At 53.8% G+C, this 23939-nt stretch overlaps 1 protein-coding gene across 4 annotated transcripts in view; it reads right to left on the bottom strand.

The window, feature by feature from the left end:
- The window catches only part of CORO2A (coronin 2A), a 58134-nt gene that overhangs the window by 27237 nt on the left and 6958 nt on the right, over positions 1-23939 (bottom strand). For all 4 annotated transcript variants that reach the window (XR_015548984.1, XM_087419426.1, XM_087419424.1 and 1 more), the window contains exon 2: positions 2345-2545. Coding sequence is in view for 3 of the 4 variants with exons in the window: in XM_087419426.1 (XP_087275552.1) it covers positions 2345-2545 (201 nt within the window). In the remaining variant the exon portion in view is untranslated. The remainder of the gene's footprint in view (positions 1-2344; positions 2546-23939) is intronic.

Raw genomic sequence — 23939 nt, 5'->3', positions numbered from 1 at the left:
GGACACTTTCCAATCAAACTCTCTCTCTCCTTTGGGGGTAACCATTATCCTGGTTTTCTTGATAGTCCCCTACTTGCTTTTCTTTAAAATTTTTCTGCTTATGTATCCCTTCAAGTATAGTTTAATTTAGTCTATTTTTAACTTTAGGTAAATAGAATGAGACAGTTTGTAATTTGTCTGGTTTCTTTCCTTCAATATTGTCTTTAAGATTCATCCATGTTGTGGTATGCATACATACCTTGTTCCTTTTCACGACTGTGTATATTCCATAGTATGGATATACCATAATGTATTTGTTCAGTTCTTGGACATCTGAGTTTCTGCAGTTCTGTGATGAAAGGACAACACTCCCATGCACATCTGGTATTTGTGTTCTGGTGCACAGAAGCACACGTTTCTGCACGGTGTACACCCAGGAGCAGAATCTCTGGTCTTAGGGTGTGTGTATTTTCCTCTTTAATAGAAACTGTTACATTTTTTCCCAAAGCATGTGTGTCCCCAGTTTATCCAGCTTATCACGCCCCTAGAAGTGTCTGGGAGTTTATGTTGCTCTATATCCTCGCCATCACTTACTATTGCTGGATGTTTACATTTTTGCCAATCTGGTGGTTGTAGTGGTGTCCCGTTGTGGTTTACGAATGAGGTTGGGCACTTTTCCAAATGTTTAGCAACTATTTGGATTTTTTCTGCTATGGGATACCTGTTCAGGTTGTTTTTTTTTTTCCTAGTCCATTTTATACATTGAGGAAATGAACTCTTCGTCACGTTTATTGTGCAAACATCCTTTCTCACTCTAAGGTTCCCCTTTTCTTTCTGCTGTTTTCTTTAAGAGATTATTACTCAGTTTTTAAAATAGCTACAGACTATTCAGGCTTTCTATTTCTACTTGAATCTGTACTTACATATTTTGTAGGAATGTGTCCACATGGTCAACATTTTCAAATACGCTGTCATGACGTTGCTCCTGTTAGTATCCTATTATACTTTGAATCTCTGCTGCTGTGTTCCCTCTTTTGTTCCTGATGTTATTTGCACCTTCTCTCTTTTATTCTCCACCATCTCTCCAGAGGTTAGTCTATCAGTCTTTTCTAGAAGCCCACTTTTGGCTCTTCTGACCCTCTCTAATCTACCTTTGTATTCTCTTCCACTGAATTCTGCTCTTTACTATCTCCTTCCTCAAACTTTCTTTGGGTTTACTCTGCTGTTCCTTTTCTAACTTTTAGGTTGAACGGTTAGGTGTTAATTTCCCACCTTTCTTCTTTTCTAACATAAGCAGCAGTGCTATACATTTCCCCTGCAACAGCACTTTCCCTGCATCCCATAAGTTTTGTGATGTATTTCATTATCATTCAGTTCCAAGTATTTTTAAGTTTCCATTTTGATTTCTTCTTTGATCTAGAAGTTATTTATAAATGTTTTTAAATTTCCAAATGAATGGGAATTTAAAATTTATTTTTTGTTACTGATTTCTAACTCAATTTCATTGGAATCAGAAAACCTAGTCTATGAGATTCAAATTTGCATTTATGATTTTAACTTGTAAAGTCTTTTCAGGGTCTAAGTTTGCTATTTGTTGTTTCAGCTGACTCTGACTCGTGGTGGCTTAGATGCTTTGTGGTCTCTGATTATGAACTTCCCTGATCTTTTCTGTGGGAATCCTGTCCACACTGGGAATGTTTTCCTCTGGAGACACTTCAGGTCTGCCTCTGCTGTGACCCAGAGGCAACCTGGGACAGCCACCCTGGGGTCCCTTTAATCCCCTAGGAGGTTCTGCCTTAAGGCAGAGACTCAGGCTCCTGAAAAGATCTGCTCTTAGGTTAATCCATGTGAAGCTGCCATTGTGGGGGGCAGGTCAAAAACCATTCAATATCAGCAAACGCGTACGGTCTCCCCACACCGTCCACGTGTGCCTGCAGGACAGGCCAGTTCCTCCTGTTCACCTACTGCTGACCTCTCTGACTTAGATTTTGGCTCAAGGTTTGTTTCCTTTTTGGGTGAGAGGAGCTGGCTTTGGAGATTTCCCCAGTGTCTTGTGAGCTCAGCAATGCATTAGAAATTATATTTTATTCTGGAGTAAACTGTTTTGCAGTGGGGTGGAGGGGAGGTCCTAGAAATAGCTAGGCAATAGTTAGAAGGTGAAATCCTAGGCAGGATATATTTTTCCCAATGAGGAAACCAAGGCTCACAGAGGTGAAATGACACTCAAGGTCACGTGGCTGGTCACAGGCAGGGCTAGGACTTGAGCCTACGTACAAGCCCAGAAACCTTGCTCTTTCTGCTTTCCCTCTGTCCTGTGCGGCCTCCGGAGGGCTGTCTGTGCCTGGGGCTTCCCAGGCATCCTTACCTGGTGCAGGGGGATGACGAGGAAGGCCCCCCCACCAGCACACTCCGTCACGACCGCGATGAACTGGGGGTTCACGGCGCAGAAGTGGTTGTCATGGACGCTGCGGGTGATGGGCACCGAGTCGTAGCAGTTCTCCTTGCTGGCGGGTTTGCCAAAGACGTGGCGGAACTTGGAGCTCCGGATCTGGGGGTGCCATGACATCTGCAGGGACAGGGGACAGACAGGGCGTGAGGCTCGCTGCCCTGACCACGGGACACAGGGGCCCTCACCTCGAGAACAGATAAGAGGCGTGACCAGCACAGTGGTCGGCTCTACGTGGACGGTGACACGCCACGAAGGGCAACCAAAGGAACAGGCTGTAATTGTGGCTGCGTCTACGGGCCCGGTGAGATGGTGTGTAACCACTGCTGACCTGTTTGCCTTCCACCCCTGCAAGTACAGACACAAAAAGGCAGCAAATCCACGGAGAGAACTCCCACATTCCCTCCCTGTCCACCATCTCACCAGACGGCCCAGCCTCCCCGCCCCGCTCGGCCCAGCTAAGCGGGCGACACTGTGTCCCCTGGAGCCAGCCGGCCTGGGCTCCAGCTCTGCCTCTTGCCAACTGGGTGAACAAGTGACTTAACTTCTGAAGCCTCAGTTTTCTTTTCTGTAAAATGGGGATGATGAAAGTATCTGTCTCATAGACTTGTCAGGAGGATTAAATTAGATGATACATTAAGACCCCTTGGTCAACAGTAATAACTAATACCACTCTTATCATCCAGGCATCTCGAGCTTCCCTTGCTTCTCATCCAGCCTTGTATTTGTTCACTCAATATTTACTGAGCACCACCGTGGGACTAGGCCCTGCACCAGGCACTGGGCGTCTGGAGCGACTAAGCCTGAGCCCAAACTTACAGGAGCAGAGAGTCCTGGGAGTGAGGCCATGGGGGAGTCTGGGCCACTGGGACCCAGTGTACTATAGGTAATAATGGAAGTTCGTACATGGCAGTCAGGGAGGGCTTCCCAGAGGCAGTGACATGCAAGCTGTGATTTGAAGGATGAGTAGGAGTGGGCCATTTAGGCAGGACAAGGGAGAGCTGAGGGAAGGCATCTTAGGCAGATGGAACAGTGTGAGCAAAGGCCCTGAGACAGAAGCAAATACGGAATGTTTGGGGAACTATATATTGTTTAGTAAGATTACAGAGAGATGTTAAAAAGAAAAAAATATATACCTACATGTATAAACATGTAAATTGGGTGATGCTTGTGAAGAGAATACAAGCTGGCGGGGTGAGCAGGGCTCTGTGACGAGGCTCTAGGCCTTGTCAGCAGCCCAACGCACAATACCAGGGGATCCCACGTGGCCTCCTCTCGGCCCCCTGCTGCTCAAGTCAAACCCCGCCCCCAGTCTCTCTGACCCACTGCTCTCCCATCCACGCTCCCCACGTGGGCCAGAGGGGTCCTTCTGGACACCAGGCCTGGCTGCAGTCCTCACCACCTCAGATTGCCCTTCGATGCTCCCCACTCACTGCTGGCCTGAAAACCAAGGCCAAGCTCAGGCCGGCATCCCGGCCCTGCCGGCTGCGCTCCCCACCATACTCCAAGAGTCACTTTCTCTTGCTTATTTGCTAACATTGCCTTACATGTAAAGAACAGCACCCAGCTTCCCTTACACCTGCTCTTGCATCTCGAGTCCTCTGGGCCTCTGCCCTTGCCCTTCCCTCTGCTTGTCTTGCCCTTCCTATCCTCCTCTCGCCTGTACTCATCTCCACAAGTCCAAATACTCCCCTCCCCTAGCCCTACATCCCCCCCCGCTTCCTTGACACCCCAAGTAGCAGGGATCTTGCTCTCCTCTGCCTCCTCTCTGCCCTCAGGTCCCTGACACCACCCTGATTCGGAGTTTGTGTCTGTTCTCATCTTCTCTACCAGCCTGCAGGTTCCTCAAAGAAAGGCCTGGGGCTCTGCTCCTTGAACGCCCACCCCACGCCCCAGGAACTTCCCAGGGGAAAGCATGTTTGCTGGGCACCCACATGGTCAGGACAAAGAAGGCGCCTGCCCAGCCTGGGCGGCCAGCCCCTCAGCTCTCCTCTGTGCTCAGTTCAAAGGCACAAGGTTAGGGGGCTGGCCCAGTGGCACAAGTGGTTAAGTGCACGCGCTCTGCTTCGGTGGCCTGGGGTTCGCCGGTTCGGATCCCGGGCGTGCACCAATGCACTGCTTGTCAAGCCATGCTGTGGCGGCGTCCCATATAAAGTAGAGGAAGATGGGCACGGATGTTAGCCCAGGGCCAGTCTTCCTCAGCAAAAAGAGGAGGATTGGCAGATGTTAGCACAGAGCTGATCTTCCTCACCAAAAAAAAAAAAAAAAAAAAACCCAAAAAACAAAAAACCAAGGCACAAGGTTAGACTATTGACCTCAGGAGGTGACAGTGATCAGCCGTTTACACAGCATCAGGGAGCCCATCGGCCTCACAGGGGCGGGTCGTCCTGTGAAGCTCAGATATTTCCACTCTCCTTTTGGGAGCTTTGCCCAGAACCCTGGCTGCATTTGCCAGAGCTCCAGGAAGCAGCACAGAATGCAGGGACTGACTGACTAATTCACGTCCATCTGATTCCAGAAAGGATGTAAGAAGCCTTACAGAAATAGAGAACCCAAGATAGAAGGAAATGGAAAAGGCATGGCGAGGAAATGGGGACAGAAGGAAATGCAGCAACAAAAAGAGATTCCTAAAAGGTGGGGGGAGTTAAGCTACGGAATGTGTGCTTCCAGGTCCTCCACACAGCGACGGTGGGCCTTGGATCTGGGTCCAAGCTTCCCTGTGGTCAATTCAACAAGGGAAACATAACCAGAAAGGGATTTAGTCAGTGTCTTGTAGGATGAAGGCCACCGCTTGCTAAGCAGCAGCACAGCTTTTCTCTGCACTGAGTCCTGAGAGAAATGGGTCCTAAAAGTCATCTTAGAAAAGAACAGCAAGGACAATGACCTCCCTAGGGTCCTGGCCATTAGGTGGCAGCTGAGGAGCTGCCTTGGCCTTGGGCTGAGGACGGGAAAGTGGGGAGCAAGTCAGCAGGCTCAGCTCTAGGTCCCCCAACCCTGCCTCACCTTGGGCAGCAGTGTGGGGAAGGGGGACCTGTCTGTGGCCGATGGTGATGCTCATCAGACATTCCATTGCTCTTCCACGACCAGCCTCCGTGGAGTCAGGCAGCCACAGTGTAGGATCTAACCAGAAGATCAGGGGCGGGAGTGACGTGTGCCACTTCCAGGCTGTGGCCTGGACTGTGACCCTCTAGGACTCTCGTCCTTGGCTGAAGGGATGTGAAGGCCACGTGTTCCAGATGGTGCAGCTTCCATCATCCTGGGTCCCCATGGGACTGTGCGGAACAGAGCACCTCCCCCCACTGACTCATGTTGGACAAATACCGTGACAGAGAAGTAAACTTGGAGAGTGAACCTCTGACATGGTCAGGTTATTTGTTACAGAGCACAGCCTACCCGTCCTGACGAATACACCGCCCCGTGCAGAACTAGCCAGTGGTAGCTGGCAGATGGCCGCCTGTGCTGGGTGTGGCCAGAGCACAGGAGGCCTGCAGGGCAGAGAGGGGCGAAGAGGCAGGACCCAGATCACCCCAGAGCCGGGGAACAGAGCTCGGCTCTGAGGGCACGGGAGCTGCCGCAGGGACTAAACCAGGGCGGCGGGAGGACCAGACTCCACCTCTAGGAGGACTCCTCTGACTGCCGAGGAAGAAAGGGGGGACCGGGTGAGCATCTGATGGTCGCCTGGGCTGAAGGAGGGCAGAGAGGGTGGAGAGGAGGGGACACGTGAGTGAAAAACCAAAGAGGTGGGACCAACCAGCCTCGGCGCCCATGAAATCAACACGACCTGACCCTCATCAACAGTCCTGGCCCCTCGGGCCACCCCCCCAGCACTTTCCCCTCACAGCCTAGGGCTTGGCCCCTCTCCTGAGGGATGGCTCTCCGCCAGGAGGAGTCAGGGGGCCTCTAGAGGCCTGGACCACCACTCTCCTCGAGCTCACAGTCACCTCCATGGCACTAACAACTCAGTTTCTGGGCGCCTGCTACGTGCCAGGCACCGTTCCAGTGCTCCCCCGTGTGAACTTGACAGGCAGGTGCTGCCCTGCTCCCATCACAGATGCAGGTTGAGGCAGAGAAGCGAAGAAACCTCCTGAGGTCACACAGCTGGTGTGTGGCGGAGCCAGGAGCTGAACAGCTCTGTCTCCGGAGCCTCCAGCTCCAGGTTCCTGCAGATAATGCCCATGATGACGAAAGCTCTTTCACATCCATCACACCCTGGATCCTGCCTTGGCCCTGAGGGGGAGGTATCATGACCATCAACACCCCAACTTTACAGAAGAGGAAAACGAGGTGCAGGAAGCTAAGCGGGTGCCCTCCAGAAAGGGGGCTGCTGGCCTCCACTGAGGCAGCTGGCTAGCTGAGGAGCAGCGTGAACATAATGAGCTTCTGCCCCCCTGCCCCAAACTCCTCTCCGCACCCCTCCCCGCCCCAGCACCTTATCTCCACTGCCAAGGTCCTTCCAGACCTGTTGCCATGCAGGGAAACTTACAGAAGTGGGGGATGGGATGGCACCAAGCCAGGTGGGACGTCTCTCCCTTTGCCCCCAGGTATGGGAGTGTGCGTGCACATATGCGGGTGAAGTTTGTGCAAATCTGTGTGCACTGTGTGTGCAAGTCTGTGCATAAGCACCGCATTCATCAGGGTGTCCATATGTGTCCAGGTACTCCTGCGGTGTGCACACAGGTGTACATCTGTTTGGTGTTTCACTGCATCTGTGCATGTACGTGCACATGCGTGCATGTGTGTATCAGTGCGTGCACGGGTTTAAGGACTTGGCAGTTCAGAGAACGCTTGTATTTTCCCCACAAGCAGGCGCTTGCCTGGAAATGCAGACCAGAGCGGGCCCTCTGCACTGCGAGGCCCTCGCCCATGGGATGGGCCAGAACGGCTGATCCTGGCCAGGTTTACTTCATGCCACTTGTCCTCTCCTGCCCGGTCCCATCCGGCTGGGCCCACATCAAAGCCATAGCAGACCTTCTCAGGCGTGGCGGGCCAGCCTGCTGGGGCACAAAGCAGGGGGTGGCATCGATTCTGCTGCTATCTCACGGATGCTTAGCGGGCCTGATGCCACGGGATTAGGCTCTGAGGGCTGTGAATTCCCTGCCCCCGAAAAGGAGTTAGTCATCTCTGGGTTTAACATCCTACTGAGTTTATTTCTTAATGTCTGACGGTGGAATGGCTCGCTGCCTGTGCCATCCCTTACTGTCCCGGAGACTGTTGTCTCCATTTGGTGCAGAGGAAGTGACTTGACCAAGATCCTATCAGTAGGAGCAGTGGAGGTGGGAGGCAGAAGCCAAGAGCTGGTCCAGATGCCCCTCTTGCTGCCACGTGCTCCTCTCTCATGTGTGAGACAGAGACAGAGAGACATGGAGACTTTCCTGCCCCCAAAGGCTGTCTTCCTAGCCCAGCCCTGAATCACTGCAGGCCAAGGGTTAGCTGCAGGGTGGCTGAAACCGAACCCACACTGGGTGTGGCACAAAGCAGCAGAAAAGGTTATTCATTAATTGTGCTGTTCCGGCCTCGGGGAAAGATTGGAGCTACCTGATCTGGTCTATGACGCCCAGAATGGGCAGGAGCCTGGCACTGCGGCTATGATGGTCACTTTGCAAGTCTGTGGTTCCACATCTAATATCTAGAGTTTTATGTTTTCTCTTAAAACCTGACCTTGTGGTCAGGGAGCTGTCCCCATACGTCCTCCTGAGAGTCTGACCCACCACACGTATGTCAGCTGCAGTTAATGGAGAGAAATCAGAATCACAAGTCTCCTAGTTTTAAAAAACGAGAAAACATTACTGTGCGAGTACACGACGCTCTAATTGAAGGTGATCTCCAAAGACCAGGAATTAACACAATATACACCTCATCATGGATCCCTCCCCCGACTCCAATCCTGGACGACTATGATCCATCAGAGAGTTTATCCTGATCCCGGCCTCGACCCCAAACTCCACAGCAAAGCTCCTTTCTAACTCATCCTGAATCCTTATGGGGCCTCTGACGCCCCAGCAGAGGGTGGGAAGTCTGGCTCAGGAAGCCGAGGCCCATCAGAGGTCAAGGCAGGTCCCCGCTTCACCAGCCATTTCCTGTGGAGCCCCCTTTCCCGCCAGGCGGGAAGAAGAGACCACAGGGCTCACCACTTCTCCCCGGTACGAATTTTATCCACAGTCCCCTCTGTTCCTCTGAGGCCAGGTCCCAGTTTAGCTGTCACTTCTTGGCCCAAGACGTGGGCCTTATTTCTGTCCTCCACAGCCCAGCAAAAGGGTCTCGAGTGACCCTGAAGTGTTGTCTGAGGTGGGACCCAGGGACCTGGGACCTCGGAGTCTCACTGCACAGTCTTGGTGTTCTTCCCTCCTTCAAAGCCAGAAGAGGCCTTGTTTTCCTCCACAGAAGTAGAGTGACCAATTGTCCTGATTTCCCCGGGGTGGGGGGTGGGAGTATTCCCGGGATGCAGGAGCTTCAGTACTAAAATCCGGAAAGTTCCAGCCAAAAAGGGACACGGTCATCCTACCACAGACATCTCCAGAAAACTTTCATCTGATTTACACGCAACAATTCTACTGTAAGTCACTAGTACCCTTGACTCTGACAACTTGCCTGTGAAAGAGAAGGCTCTAGAACTGACTTCTTAAAGAGCCCAACATCCTGAACCAGAGAATAGAACATTTCAAAGCAGAAAAATCCAAGGACTGTAAAGAGAGGTGAATGATTTAATTCAGTCACCAGCCAGCATCCAGGAGTCCTGGCTCAGTGCTCACTCTGTGCCGGGCCCCGTGTCGGGGCAGGGATGGGCAGAGACGACAGGCCAGTCACTGCCCTCCACGTGTGTACACTGCTCGGGGAAGTGGCCGAGAGCAGGGGAGATGAGATGGCATGAGTTTGACAGGCTGCGAAAGCCCAGGGCTGTGGTTTGCAACTCTGAATGTGCACTAGAATCATTTAAATCAGACACCGGGTGTGGGACCCAGGCACCAGCTCTGTCCAACACGGGAGCCTCCAGTCACAAGTGGCTTCTAAAGTTAAAATGAAATAAAATGAAAAACTCAGCTCTTCAGTCGCACTAGTAACATTTCAAGTGCTCAACAGCCACACGTGGCTCCTGGGTACCCAATTAAACAGTGTCATTACACAACATGTCCCTCACACCTGTGTGACTGTGGGCAAGTCACTTAATGTGTCTATTTCCTTACCAGCAAAATCAGGCGTAATAAGAAACAAATAATAGCTAACACTTACATTGCTTACTAGGTGTGAAGTATGTTTCATGTACTAACTCAACCCTCACAGCAATCCCATAAGTACTATTAGCACCCCATTTTTACAGATGAGAAAACTGGGGCACAGAGGGTTAGGTAACTTGCCCCAAATCACACAGCTAGTGGGTGGCTGAGCTGCAATTCGAAGCCAAGCTGTTTAGTCCCGCTCTCTCACAGGGCTGCCCTGGTGATTAAATGAGATAATCCACACAGCACGTGGGGCCATGCTGGATGCATACTTAGCGCTCAACAAAATGTTTGCTGTTAAGAGTGTTGTGGTCTCAGTGTTTACAGGACACTAAGATTTGATTTAGCCTGCAACAGGTACGTGCCGAGGGCCCTGCATAAAAATCCCAAACCAGAAAGTGCAAAGCAGCCCGCTGGGCATGGAGTTCTAAGCCCGGTGCTCAGCACGGTGCCAGGAGGGACAGACGCACACGTGAAAAGCCAACGACGATCCCCGCTGGTCAAGAAGCAGCTGAATCCACTGCTGCTGGGAGTGCCAACTGGTGCAGCCACCATGGAAAACAGTACGGAGATCCTCAAAAACTTAGAACAGAACTACCATGTGATCCAGCTATCCCACTACTGGGTATTCATGAACATGAAAACACTCATTCGAAAAGATATCTGCACCCCCGTGTTCATCACAGCATTAGTCACAATAGCCAAGATGTGAAGGCAACCCAAGTGCCCATCAATCGATGAATGGATAAAGATGTGGTCTATATATACAATGCAATACTACTCAGCCATAGAAAAGATGAAATTGTGCCATTTATGACAACACGGATGGATCTTGAGGGTATTATGTTAAGCAAAATAAGTCAGACAGAGAAAGTCAAACACCATGAGGTTTCACTCATATGTGGAAGATAAACAAACACACACACAGATACGGAGAACAGGTTGGTGGTTACCAGAGGGGAAGAGGGTGGGGGGAGGGCGAAAGGGGTAAAGGGGCACATGTACACAGTGACGGAGGGAAACTAGACTTTTGGTGATGAACACGACGCAGTCTACACAGAAGCTGAAATAGAATGTACACCTGAAATTTACACAGTGTTATAAACCAATGTGACCTCAATTAAAAAAAAAAAAAAAAAAAAGAGTGGTGGCGGGCCTCTCCAGGGGGAGGCCAGCAGCCCAGCTCAGCCCTGTCCTGAGGGCACTTGGGCTCATGGTAGGGGCGGGGCGCGGGGAGGAAGGGCAGGGAAAGCCCTTTGGTTTTCTCCGTTAGCACAGCCCTCGCAGGAAAACGAGAACACTGCTGCCTGGGGACCCCCTGCCAGGCCTCCATCACCGGGCTTTATCAGCAGTGAAGGCACCCTGCAGCCAGCAAATCAAGCAGCCCCGTCTCCAGGTCTCTCTGTCCCCCGCTTCTGCCCGTCTCCCCTCCTCCAGCTCTCTGGTCCTCCTGGTCCAACACAGATGCCTCCCCGCAGGCCCACAGGAAATACAGATTGAGTCAGCTAGAGCCAAGAAAATGCCTCTTTTCTCCTGATGAGATTAGGCCTGAGGGAGCGCCTTCTCCTGACATCTGACACTGCCCAGAGCCGGGCCGGCCTGCGGAGGGGCAGGGCACCTCCTGAGATGGTGGCCTCCCCTGCCCCATGGCCCCCCTGTTCTCTATACTCCCCTGCCCCCACCAGCCATGCAAGGCCTGGGCAGCCTTTCCTCTCGGTGACTCCGTTTTACCCCTAGCCAGCCCAGGCCTCCTATCCTGCCCCGATCCCGACTCTGTCATTTCCCTTAAGACACACCCCAGGTCGCCTCTGTCCTCAGGATAAAGCCCTCTGCTGGACGTGGGTTGTGAGGCCCCCACATTCCCCCTGACCACCTTCTCATCTCCACAGACCTGCCCTTTGAGCCAAACTGGTTTATCTGCTCGCCCCTTAAAGCAGAGTGTTTTCCCAGGCACCCCATCTTTGCTCACACTCCTTCTCTCTGCCTAGAGCCCAGTCAGCCCAGATGAGTCCATGGTTGGCACTTGGCTGGGCTCCAGGATGCCCCACCTCTCACTCTACCTTCTGGGGTCCAAATAGAACAACCACCAGGGAGCTTCCCCAGCTGCTGGCCTGAATTCTCTCTATCCTATGAGGTAGCCCGGGGCAAGGAAAGAGGAGGTACCAGGTTCAAATCCGGGACCTCCATTTGTCTCTGGGCCTCAGCATCCTCATCTGTAAAAGGGCACCCTAATATTTACCTTACAGGGTCTTGCCCAGGATCAAACGAGATCATGGATGTAAAATACCTTGCACATGTCTAGCACCAAGTAAGACCTCAGCTAATGGATGCTCGCTTCCCTTCCTCCCTTCGTGCTACCTGTGTCTCTTCCTTCTTTCCTCCATCCATCCATGTACCCATCCACCCACCCATTCATCCACCCACTGGACGGTCAACTCCAAACGCTCCTCCTCTTCTGTTCTGCCCAGACTCAGGCCCAATCCACAGGCGGGCATCCAGAGGAGACTGACCTGGACCGAGCTGTCACTCACTCCGCCAGCCTCCCTTGAACGCCGCTCCGGGCAGCAGGAGCTGGGGGCTGGGCTGGTCACTTCCATGGCAAGCATAACGCCAGTCAGGCTGAAGAGTCCTAATTCTGACGCCAACTTGCTCCAGGACCTCGGGCAGATCTCATCCCGTCAGGGTCTATCTTCTCAGGCAGGTAAGACTCCTGCCCCGCACACCTGTGGGGACGCTCCGGGCCCCGGGCCCCGCCAGGGTGACGGAGCTGTCTGCCTGGCAGCTGCCCCAGCCCTTCCTGGTGCCCTTCCTACCCCGCCCTCGGGGGCACAGGACAGGGCTGCTTCCTGATTAGTCCCCCAAATCAGGCCCTGAGCAAAACTCCACGCAGATTTATTGCCCCACAATCTCCTTATCTCGGAGTTTCGAGAGACAAGGGTCACCGGGGGCTTTCTAAAGACATCTCCAGGAGGCCGAAAATCTGGAGGCTCCACTTCCGCTCACCATCCATTCCCTGGCAGAGCTTCTGGGTCTGTCTTTGGACAGAGAGGGACACTGAGGCAGCAGAGAGGGAGAGTGCCTTGCTCAGGGTTCCACAGGGAGCTGGAGGCAGGGCTGCAGCCCCACAACCCCAGTCCTGGGATGGGCATCTGGCCAGAGGCCCACATCCTGTTGTCAGGGGGCCCCCACCTCAGACCCACAAGTCAGCACTCACCTACCCTGCTGCAGGGACCTGGGCCCAGAGAGAGCTGAAACAGCATCATCAGGGCCTCCCGGAGCCTCGCCTGTGCTGGGCGCAGTGGGGCAGAGGCGAGGACGACCCTGGCAGGCGCCTCTGCCCCTCAGGAGCTCAGACTGATGGGAGAGGCCGACACGTAACCGCAAGTTCAGTTCAGGGCGAACAGGGCCCAGGGCTGCAGCAGGGAGACGGAATCCCGGGAGTGGCTGCCCGGAGGGTATGTCTGAGCCAGGCCTTAACGGCTGAGTAGGGCAGGCATTGCAGGTGGAAGGCCCGGTGCTAAGCCACGCCTGGCGGCACCGCGGTGTCTGGTGGAGTGCTGATGGGGAGCGAGGGCATGCGGTGAGGCAGGGGGAAGCAAGAGGCATATCCAGGGATCGGAAAGGGCCCAGTTTGGCTGGGTCTAGGCAGATGCAGGGGAGCAACGGGGGCTGCGGCTGGAAAGGTGGCCGGCCGAGGCTCTGAGCGCCGGTAAGGAGTTGGCACTGGAGACTCCGGGAGGCGTCCAAGCTGTGACCAGGGGTGCGGAGTCATGACAGTGAAGTGGAGTCAGCCCCTGCCATTAGGTGGTCAGAACGTTTGGCCTGGGAAAGTATTTTCTTTCCTCAACTTTGGGCCTGTGTCTAAGAAAGAAATAAGTGGGTTTCGTTTCACACCCAGCTCCCATCGGCTGGAGGGGCTGTGGAGCACGGGGAGCAGAGGGAGGAGGACCCTGAGGCCTTCCCCGTCTGGACCCAGAAGGAAGAGAGCATGAGTGATGAGGGAAGAGCGCAGAGCAGGTGGGTCTGCTGACCAGGAGTCAGGGCCTGATCCGCCGCTCGCGATCTCAGCTCTCTGAGAGAGTGACCGAGCAGGGAGGCTGGCCTACAGGCTCAGTCCTGGGCCACACCTCAGCAGTTGGGGTTTTTAATCAGAAAATAGTTTCCTTTCATCCTTCAACCCATATCCCCCCAGATACGACTGACGGCCTGCCCGCCCCTGCAAGCGCCTGGGCAGCCCACACTCCATTTCCTCGCCCAGTAGCACACGTGGGAGGGCGATGGGAAATTCCTTCCTGCTTCTCCCTCACCTGCTTATTAACCTGGAGATAAATGCCACTGCTCAGCCCTCACCCATTCCCCAGGTAGCGTCTGCAAAGCTGCCAGGAGAGGATGGCGAGGCCACCTTCTCCCCATTGCCAGCCTCCCTGAGCTCTGCCAAACCGTCTATTCAGACTGGGCCTACAGGCCAGGGAGGGCAGGAGGCCCAGCTGAGGATGGAGAGTACCGGAAAGATGTTCGAGCCCCAGGCTGAAGAGGCACTCCTGCCCACACGCTGACTCTGCGAAGACTGGGAACAATATCTCATGTACCTTTTGCATGAAGCTCTCCGACAGTAGGTCTCAAACTTGAGTGCCATCGGAGTCATCTGGAAGGCTGGTTAACACCTGGATTGCTGGGCCCACCCCAGAGTTTCTGATTCAGCAAGTCTGGGGCGGAGCCTGAGAATCTGCATTTCTACCAGGTTCCCAGGTGTCGATGATGCAGCTGGTCTGGGGACCACTCTGAGAGCCACCGCTCTACAGCCCTGCTCTACGACAGAGGCCTGCCCGTTCAGCGTTCAAGTCACTCCTCATGTCCACCCTGGGGTGAGGAGAATTCTCTCCATTTCATGGATGCAGCAAGCTGTGCTCAGCTCAGAGTGATGGAGGCACTGTCCTGAGGTGACATAACTAGCAGGCGGCAGGAACCCGTCCTCCAAAGGCTCCATGAGCACACAATCACTTCCTAACTCAGGGCCACTGGGGCTGTGATCCTTGGCTTTCTATCTCGCGAATATTCTTCTCAGTACATAAACGTGGGCTCAGGCCAGCACTCAAGAACCGGGCGGGTGTTCCCAGGACAGCCTCGCCATCATAGAGGGCAGGTGGTCAAGACACGGGCTTCACAGTCAGAGACCCGGATACAAACCCAGACTCACCTTCTCTAACTCTTGGCCCCACATGGCACCTACCTCTCGCTGGGTTGCTGTGAGATGGGGCAAGTAGCTGAACAGAGCATCCAGCCTGGCACACAGTGGGTCCTCAATGAATGGTGGCAACCAGTGGGCCCAGACAGGAGCCACAGAGGCATCTGGGGAAGATACCAAACCTCTCTGTGCCTCGGTCTCCTCATCTGTAAACTGGGGCCAATAACAGAACCTACCTTACAGGGCAGTCGTAAAGATTCAGTAAGTTTATTCACTTAAATTGCCTCAGGGCAGGGCTTGCCAGGGGAAAGCTGTGTGTATCAAAAAAATCAAATAAAAAAAAATACGATTTTTTTGTCAAACATGACATTTTAGCACTGAACACACACTCTTCATCAATACACGAAGCAAAACCATTAAAGAACAGAGTAGCCCACTCTGAAGTCGAAATTTAAAAATTATAGTGGCGATGGTTGCACAACAGTGTGAACGTACTTCATGTCACAGAACCGTACCCCAAAATGGTAAATTTTATGTTCTATAAATTTTACCACAATAAAAGAAGACATAGCAGCACCCAGACGGGCGCCCAGCTCTCCTGCAGGCCTTCGCCTCCGCGGCCCGTCTCTGCTTCCCCACACTCTCCCCGTGGAGCCGCTGCTTCTTCTTAACCCTTCCTGCCCCCAGCCTGACAGTCGGGCCTGACGTGACTTGGGCGGGCAGGCTGGTTCCCCCGACTGCTCACCTTTTTGCTCCTGGCCAGTCAGGCCCTTCTCTGCCCCGGCCTCCAGCAGACGGGGTGAGGATCCTCACCACGCCCCCAGGCACCTTTAGGATGGGCCCAGACGACCTTCTCCCACCCACGTCCCTCTGGCTCGCTGTCCCTCTGTGGAGCTGACTCCGGCTCCTCCCGGTGAAGCCAGGGCACCTGAGGGAGCCATGCCTTCACTAACCAGCACGTACTCCCCCCGGCTTCAGCTGGGAGCCCTGCTCTGAGCAGGGAAGATACACAGATGTTCTGAGACCAGGCCCCGCTCCAGTCTGCTCTGCTCCTGTATGCTGTGTGACCTGCTCAAGTCTTTGTCCCTCTCTGGGCCCCCACCATAAACTGAGAATGTGCATGGCTGCCTGTCACCCTCCTGAGGCTTTAGGGAGGCTCTGAAGGGAGAATGGAGGCAAAGGTGCTCTGTTTCTTTATTATATGATATGACCACATCAAGAGGGAGCAGAGCAGTGGTTACAGACGTGGTCAGGAACCGGCCTGCCAGGCTCAGACATCAGCCCCACCACACACCAGCTGGGTCGAGACCTCGGGCAGGCTAGGCCACTTCCGTAGGCCTCAGGTTTTCTCACGTGCAACATGGGATGGTGACAGCAAATGAGTTCATATGTGACAAGCACTTAGAACACCACCTGGCACATGGTAAATGCAAGATCAAGTGAAAATCAGTAATAATAGTGACTTCAAGTGAGAACTCATGGTGAGTCAGGCCCTGTTCTAAGCTATTTACCTGTATCAATGGATTGAAATGAACATTTAGCAAAAATGAATAAGGACTTTGAACAGATTAAACCAGAAGCACCAAGTGTCTATGTCCTTCCTTTCTCCTGGAAGTGGTGACACCTAAGTGGCCCCCAGGGATGGGGGATTATCTGTGCTGGGGGCATCAAAGCCCCATTAACTGAGGGAAACAGAGAAAGCATGTGTCCTTCCCCGCCCCCTTAGTGCTGATTTAGAATCTAAGGCTCTAATTCTTGTCTAATCTAATTCTCAGCCAGACCCACTCATTCCCTCTCTCAAATGATCCTATTACGTCTGTGGGCAAAAAACAGATACACTATCCCAGGACCGCCAGGGTTGGGGACCCCCATGGGCATCCAGCCCAGCTCTCCACCCCCCTTTCCACATCATTCTGTCTGAAAAGTCTGACGGCCCCGGTTTGTACCATTCTAGCGATGGGAAACTTACCCCTTCCCCTTCCCTGAAGAGCTCAACCGTCACACTTCCTCCTTCTGCTGAGCGGAAATCGGTCATTTCCCCACTGCCCTGTCTCCATCCCTGGAGCCCCACCAACCACATCCGTTGCCTTTGCCCCACGACAGCCCTCCAGAGATCTGAGGCCCCTGACCGTGTGCCCCCAGCATGGCTCCGCCCCAGCTTGGGGAGTTTCTTGCATGACTCAGTTTCTCATCCTCTCCCCATTTTTTTTTTTTTAAAGATTTTATTTATTTATTTTTCCCCCAAAGCCCCAGTAGATAGTTGTATGTCGTAGTTGCACATCCATTCTAGTTGCTGTATGTGGGACGCGGCCCCAGCACGGCCGGAGAAGCGGTGTGTCGGTGCTCGCCCGGGATCCGAACCCGGGCCGCCAGCAGCGGAGCGCGCGCACTCAACCGCTAAGCCACGGGGCCGGCCCATCTTCTCCCCATTTTGGTTGCCTCCGTGTAATGCTCCAAGCTGTCCCCATCACTCGCCTTGTCTGGAGCCCAGACCATACCCAAACCCTCCAGATGGGGGCTGAGAACCACTCAGCAGAGCGGGACCCCCAAAAGATCTCAGACTTCACATCATACAACAGTAGTACTGGCCAGACCCCAAGAGATCATGGGGCGCAGAAGGGGAAACTGAGTCAGCCTGCCTACCCACACAGGGCAGAACCAGGAACAGAATCCAGGTCTATGGACCCCCAGCCCAGGAGAGTCCTCTCAGACACGGAACAAAGTGTCCTTTTATCCTGAGCCTGGATACGGTACCAAATATTTTGTTCCTTATCTGTGTTGCTGTTCCCGGAGTGACAAATTCCAAAGGTAGCTGGGGAGGAAAGGTCTTCTAATTGCGAGGCCGGAGGGCATTTACCCTAGCTGGGCCCTCCTGGGCTCAGACCTTTGAAAGGTGGTCTGTGTTTCTCCGGAGTATGGTTTAGGCTGAGAGAGACAGGGCTTCTTCGGGTCAGGAGAGAAGACAGACCTCAAGTCTTTGCTGCTAGAAAGGCCAGCAAAGCACCAGCAGCCCCATGAGGGAAGTGTCAACTGGGCACAGCAACTCAACCCACTCTTTCCAAGTCCCCAGCTGGAGACAGACCCCGTGCTGGGCTCTGTGGGCCTAGAGGGAGCCATGGGGTCTCTGCCCTGGGAATGGGTAGAAAAATGGAGAAACGGCACCTCACTCGTACAAAGTTTGATCACAAACGTGGTGGTGTGTCAGAAGTGGCAACAGCACGGAAAAGACCAGGAGGCTAGAGCACGGGACCCAAACAGTTTTGATAATTGACTCCTTCCAAAGGGAAAAGAACCGAGCTCACTCCCCAGTACTTTATAGTATATATGAGGAACCATCGTCAGAAGCCACAAGGCACAACACACACACGAGGCGAGAGTCATCATTAACCAGAGTGACTGTAAATCTGTATCTCAAATAGTGTCCCCAAATTAAAAAAAAGATCTTAGGCTACTTCTTGTCAGACTTGACTAGCTTGTCACTGTCTTTTTCCTTGTCTTGTGGCTGATGAAGTGATCACGCTGGAAACCCAAGTGTTAATTCTCCCATTGTCTTGTCCGCATGTACCACATTATTAGAACTACTAACAACCCAGTGTTCTGGTAGGAATCTTCTAAAACCACTTGTCCATTTTGTGCGAGTTGGTTTAGTTAAAACTGGTTAATATAATCCATAAATCCAATCTGGATTAATCAGTCTGGATTAACCTGGATTAATTAACCAGATTTATTAATTGGGATAAAGTGCCAAAAACAGACCAGAGTAAGGGTGTCCTTGTCTTGTCATCCCTTCTCTCCAGAGACGTCTGGAGACACATGACACGAAGCTGACACTCTGACTGGGGAGAGTGTCTACACCTGGCAAATGTGAGCAAAGCTGAATTGTTTTCTTGTTTAGATGATTTTCCTGCACCCCAATGAGTGTCTCGAATCCTCACTTTGGAGGCCACCAGAATAGAAGATGGGGAGACTCCCAGGGCAGATTTTCAGGCTGCAAGGGATGGTAGAGATCATCTAGTCTAACCCCCTCACTTTGCAGGGGAGGAAACAAGGACCAGGAAGGGATGTAACCTGTCCAAGGTCACCTGGCTGGTCAGTGGCAGAGCCTGGAGAGAACGCAGACCTCCAGTGCCTGATGCTGACACGGCAGCCTCGGGGCCTGACCACCGTCCAGCCCCGTACTGGCCCTCCTACTGGGCCGCAGGCAGGTCCCTGCACCTCTTGGCCCTCTGGAAGTCCCCCGCTGGCTCTGACGGTGGCTGTGGGCGGCAGAGAGATGTGCATCTCGGCAGAGGTTACAAATGGTATCAGGACGGGGGACGTGCGGCCAGCAGCAGGCCACGGTTCTGGGATTCACTCTGAAGCCTCAGTTTCCTCATCTGTGAAATGGGTCTCATCAAACCCAGCTCTCAGGCTGTTGTCTGAGTGCCCAGGAGGTTCCATAAACATCTGTGGGCTGGGAAGGAACCCCTGAGGGGTGTCACTGCTGTCCTTACACTCTGGAAGGTTCTGTTTAGGGGGGTGAGATCTGGGGTGCCCCTAGAGCCCGAGGATGCTGCCTCTGCCTGCCAACCACAGCCCTGGGCACTGCAGGACTTGGAGCCCGTGCCACCCAGCGGTACCCAGGATGAGCCGGCCCGGGGCCTGGAGTGGTGGTGGGCAGCTGGGGACCCGGGGCCTGGGCCTTCTGAGGCACAGGCCTGGAATCCTGCTCCTGTCCCCATGGCTCTAGTCCCCCTGCTCCAATCCTCCCCATCTCCCAGGCCCTTCCTGCCTCATCCAGGCTGTCCTCCTGATCCCTGCCCCCCACCTCTCCTGAGCTGAGCCCCACTTGGGCTTCCATGAGACGGCAGCATCGCCTGTTGCAAAACTTCCAATGGCTTCTCAGCCAGGTGTTCAAAGCCGAGGTCTGGCCCAGGAGTAAACCAAGAAGAGGGGTGGGGCGGGGGGGGGGAAGTGGGGGGACACTGACAGTGGGAGGTGAGCGGTTAGCTTGGGTGCAGACAACAGGGGGTACATTTTCTATAGAGAACTTAAAAACAATAAAATCAACTGAAAGTCTGACTTTTTATTATCACGATGTGCCTGCAATTCTAAACGGTGTCAGTGATAAAACACTCCCCCTGCCAGGACGGGCTGCTGCCACCTCCATGCTCAGAATCTGGCCGGTACCTGACACCATTCCCCTTAGACTGAGCCAAACCCCACCGTACGTTCGCATCCCAAATAGGCTCGGTGCGACTCCTCCCGGCAGCCCTTCACTCGTGCTGTTCCTTTGCCAATAACCCCTCCCCACCGCTCTGCTACCAGCTGCCACCAGACTCAGCTTAGATGCTCCCTCTTCCAGGAAGTCTTCCTGCACGCATTCCCATGCATCCCCTCGCTGGCTACAACTCCCCTCCCGGGCTGTAGACTCAGCCGCATTGTGTTCTCATCTCCAGAGGAAGATTCAGGAAAAGAGCCAGCGCCTGAAACCTGGAACCCACAGTGCTATACTGGGAGAGCCACTTCCTGGCTATGTGACCTCAGACAAGTCCCACAGCCTCTCCGGCCTCAGTTGCCCCTCTGTACAAGGACCATCTCATCTCCAAATAGCCTCCTTTCCTTGACCTCAGTCATCCCTCCTTTTGGCCACACCTGCACTTTGTCATCATGGGAGAAAGTTCCACCTGCTTCCATAGTCACTAAATCAAGCACCCTCTGGCTGACCACATCCTCCCTACCTCCAGCTTCCTGTCACCTGCCAGATGTGACAGGCCTTTGTCAGCACCCCCGATGGATCAATAAAAACAGGTTCAGGCCCAAGGAGAGAGCCCTGGACCAGAGACCCTCTCCAGGACAACACAACCCATGTGGCGACGCCTCGACTCTGCAGCCAAGCTCAGCTCCAGCTCTTCTGAAAGGCGAGCTTGGGGGATGGCGTCCGGGCCATGCGACATCCACACGCCGTGATGGCAGTCTCTGGTCCCAAAACCTGGGACATCAGGCCAGGCCCCCCTCCCGCAGATCTTCACCCGTGAGGACGTCCCTCATGGGCCGCCCCCACCTTCTCCCCACAGTCTGCCTCCTTCTCCCCCACTCTTTCCTCCCACCAGCTCATGGGCCATCACCTCACTCCTAGCAACACCCTAAAATCCTCCCCACACTGGCTTTTTTCCACGGCATCTGGCAAAACCCTCATGCTGGATGAACCAGGATCTCTGAGTCCTGCTGGGGAGAAACAAGGACAAACCCAGGGCAGAACAGGCAGTACCAACGGGGGGAAGGCCTCTCCCACTGCAGCTTCTCTGCCCCAGCACCCCTCCCCCTGCAAGTCCGGCCTTGTGAGGGATACTGCCAGGCAAGCGGACCCCAGGGGTGGCCCACGTGGCCTCCCCCTCCATCAGTAATCCACCCCCACTGCCTAACATCCCTCAAACCACCCACTGAGCTCCTCCCCCACTGCTGCCACCTGCTCTCACCTGGTCACTTAGTCTCAGCCATCAACCGTCTTGACCCTGACTTTTTCAAAAGATGCAAATCTGAGCACCCACTCCATGGCCATGGCTCCAGGGACCAAAGGGTCTGCCCACTCCACCCCTCCAGCCTCACCCTGACCGGGGATCAGAGCTGCAGACACTCAGCGCTTTTCATTCCCTAAAGGCCCATTTCCTCCAGCCTCAAGGCCTTTGCAGAGGCTTTCTCTTGTCCAGCATGGCCCCTTCCCTACCCTCACCTGACTACCCCCTACTCATCTTTCAGAACTCAGCTCAAAAGTCCTGCCCTCAGAACAGCCTCGGCAGTGACCCTGGACTAGCGCATTTCTCTGCTCTGCACGCCCTCACGCCCTCTCTCCTCCCTTGGACAGCTGCTCCAGATGCTGGGGGCTCTAGGATTACTCCCACCTCCCCTGTGGCCTGGGAGCCCACGAGGGCAGTGCTGGTGTCTATCTTGCTCTGCTCTGTACCCCCAGCACCAAGCTCTGCTTCTCACGCAGACAGTGGTCAATTCACCAACAGAGATCCCATTCAAAAAATTAAATTGAAAAATAACTTTTTAAGGCATGAATGACCGGGCCAGTGTGGGTGAGGTTCTGGGACTATCCGTGTGGGGCAGGTCTCTGCTGTCTCTCTCCAGGGTGGGCCACAGGCCAACCTACTCCCGGTAACAGTCATAACAAGGATGAGGCTAATGACCCAGCCAACAAGCTTGAAAGCTCCTTCCTGCCCATTATCTCCCCGCCGTCTTCCAGGCCTCCCCCGTGACTCAGAGCATCGGGCGTTTAATGACCAGTCCACTGGGGCATTTCTGAACTGGCATGTGTTTACTCTGCAGTGTGAACATTCTCTTCTTCCCCAGGGCCAGGACGCAGGAGCCCTTCCTTTGTGGGGCTGGACGAGGAAACAGCGGTGGAACCTAGTTAGTGCAGGTTCAAGTCCCAGCTTTTCTTCTGCTGCTTTTTTGTGTGTGTGTGAGGAAGATCAGCCCTGAGCTGACATCTGCCAATCCTCCTCTTCTTGCTGAGGAAGATTGGCCCTGGGCTAACATGCGTGCCCATCCTCCTCCACTTTATATGTGGGGAGCCGCCACAGCGTGGCTTGACAAGCGGTGCCGTAGGTCCTCACGTGGGATCTGAACCCACAAACCCCGGGCCACTGAAGCGGAGAGCGCGAACTTAACCACTACGCCACTGGGCCGGCCCCCCAGCCTACTTCTTACTGGCTGTGTGACCTTGCAAAAGTCACTTAATCTCCCTGGGCCTTCACTTCCTCATCTGTAAAAAGAGGATAAGACTCTCTAGCCACGAGTCTGCTATAAGGATAAAATGAGTGAATGTACATTAAGAGGCCTGTCACATGCCATATCTAATTGATTCCAAGACCCACAGTTTTTAACATTTTAACCACTCTGAGACTGGGATGCAACTGATAATGATAGTTTGTCTGCCGTTTCTTCCTTCTTAATGGATTATGAAATGATGGTACGTCTCACAATAGACGGTGCCCACCTTCAGTGAAATACGGCAGTAGCTCAGTTTCTCTACTTCCTCTAAAGAGGTGGGAAGGTCTGAGGAGCCTCGGGGACCACAGACCAAGAACATGGGGGGTCTGCTGCGGTCTGGCCCACGGAGGCGGGACCCTGAAGCATCAGGGAAGCTGGAGGCACAGGCCCTCCCTGGCCTGGTGGCCCTCTGGATCTGGGCCGGTGGTCCCAGTCCCACTCGGGGTGGCCCAGATCACAGCGAGACCCTCTCTTTCTGGCCCTGACACTATGCTCCTGATGCAGCCTGCAGTCCCCGGCTTTGGGGGCAGTCTGGTCACAACGCTGACTGTGCTGGCAGCCACTTAAAACTCCCCTCTTTGTCCCAAGGAGAGAGTCCAGGGACGCACCCAGAGACCCCCCAAGACCTCTCCTCACTGCGCCTCCTGTGTCAGCCGTCCCTGGACTCTGCTCTCAACTGTTCCGGAAGGCCAGCACTGGGATGTCACCCAGGCCTCACCCAGGTCCTTGTGCCCCAGTGCGTCTTTAACCCCTCCAGCCTGGTGACCTCAGACTGGCCGGATTATCATACTGTCTACATTATTATTATATGTAATATGTACACATAGCCAAATTTTTATAGAAATAAAATGTCTATCGCATATAAAAATCTCAAACTATAGAAAAGACAAAAGAAAAAATTCTGCCATCTAGTGATAATCAACCAGCTGGATGTGTGTCTGAATACTTTTCTATATTTACCTGGGTGTAGATATAGTCTTTTCTCATATTCAAACCCAAACAGGCTTGTTCCACACACACTGCTCTCTTCCTTGCTTTTCCAGATAATGCAACATCGCAGACCTCTCTCTACGCAGACTGGCTTCTTCTCGGGGACCTCATGGTGCTCCCCGTCCTCCATGCCTTCACCTGGCCGGTCCCCACAGCCCCTCTGTCAGGTCCCCGAGGCCTGCCCAGAGTGCCCAGCCTTGACCAGCAGGCAGCGCTTCGGGCCTGATGGGTTTCTGCAGACACTGGTCCCCCGTTCCTCGGGACAGGGCTGTGATGGGGTTATGGCTGCCCTCAGGGCCCCCTCTGAGCAAAGCCACACCGCAGCCCAGAAATACTTTTGAACTCTTCAGTCCGTGTGAGGTGAACG

Source organism: Ceratotherium simum, chromosome 29 (genome assembly GCF_057802395.1).
Source record: "Ceratotherium simum simum isolate JZ-2026a chromosome 29, ASM5780239v1, whole genome shotgun sequence".
Taxonomy (NCBI): domain Eukaryota; kingdom Metazoa; phylum Chordata; class Mammalia; order Perissodactyla; family Rhinocerotidae; genus Ceratotherium; species Ceratotherium simum.
Note: the sequence above shows the minus strand (reverse complement) of the source record. Positions and strands in the feature narration are given on the sequence as shown.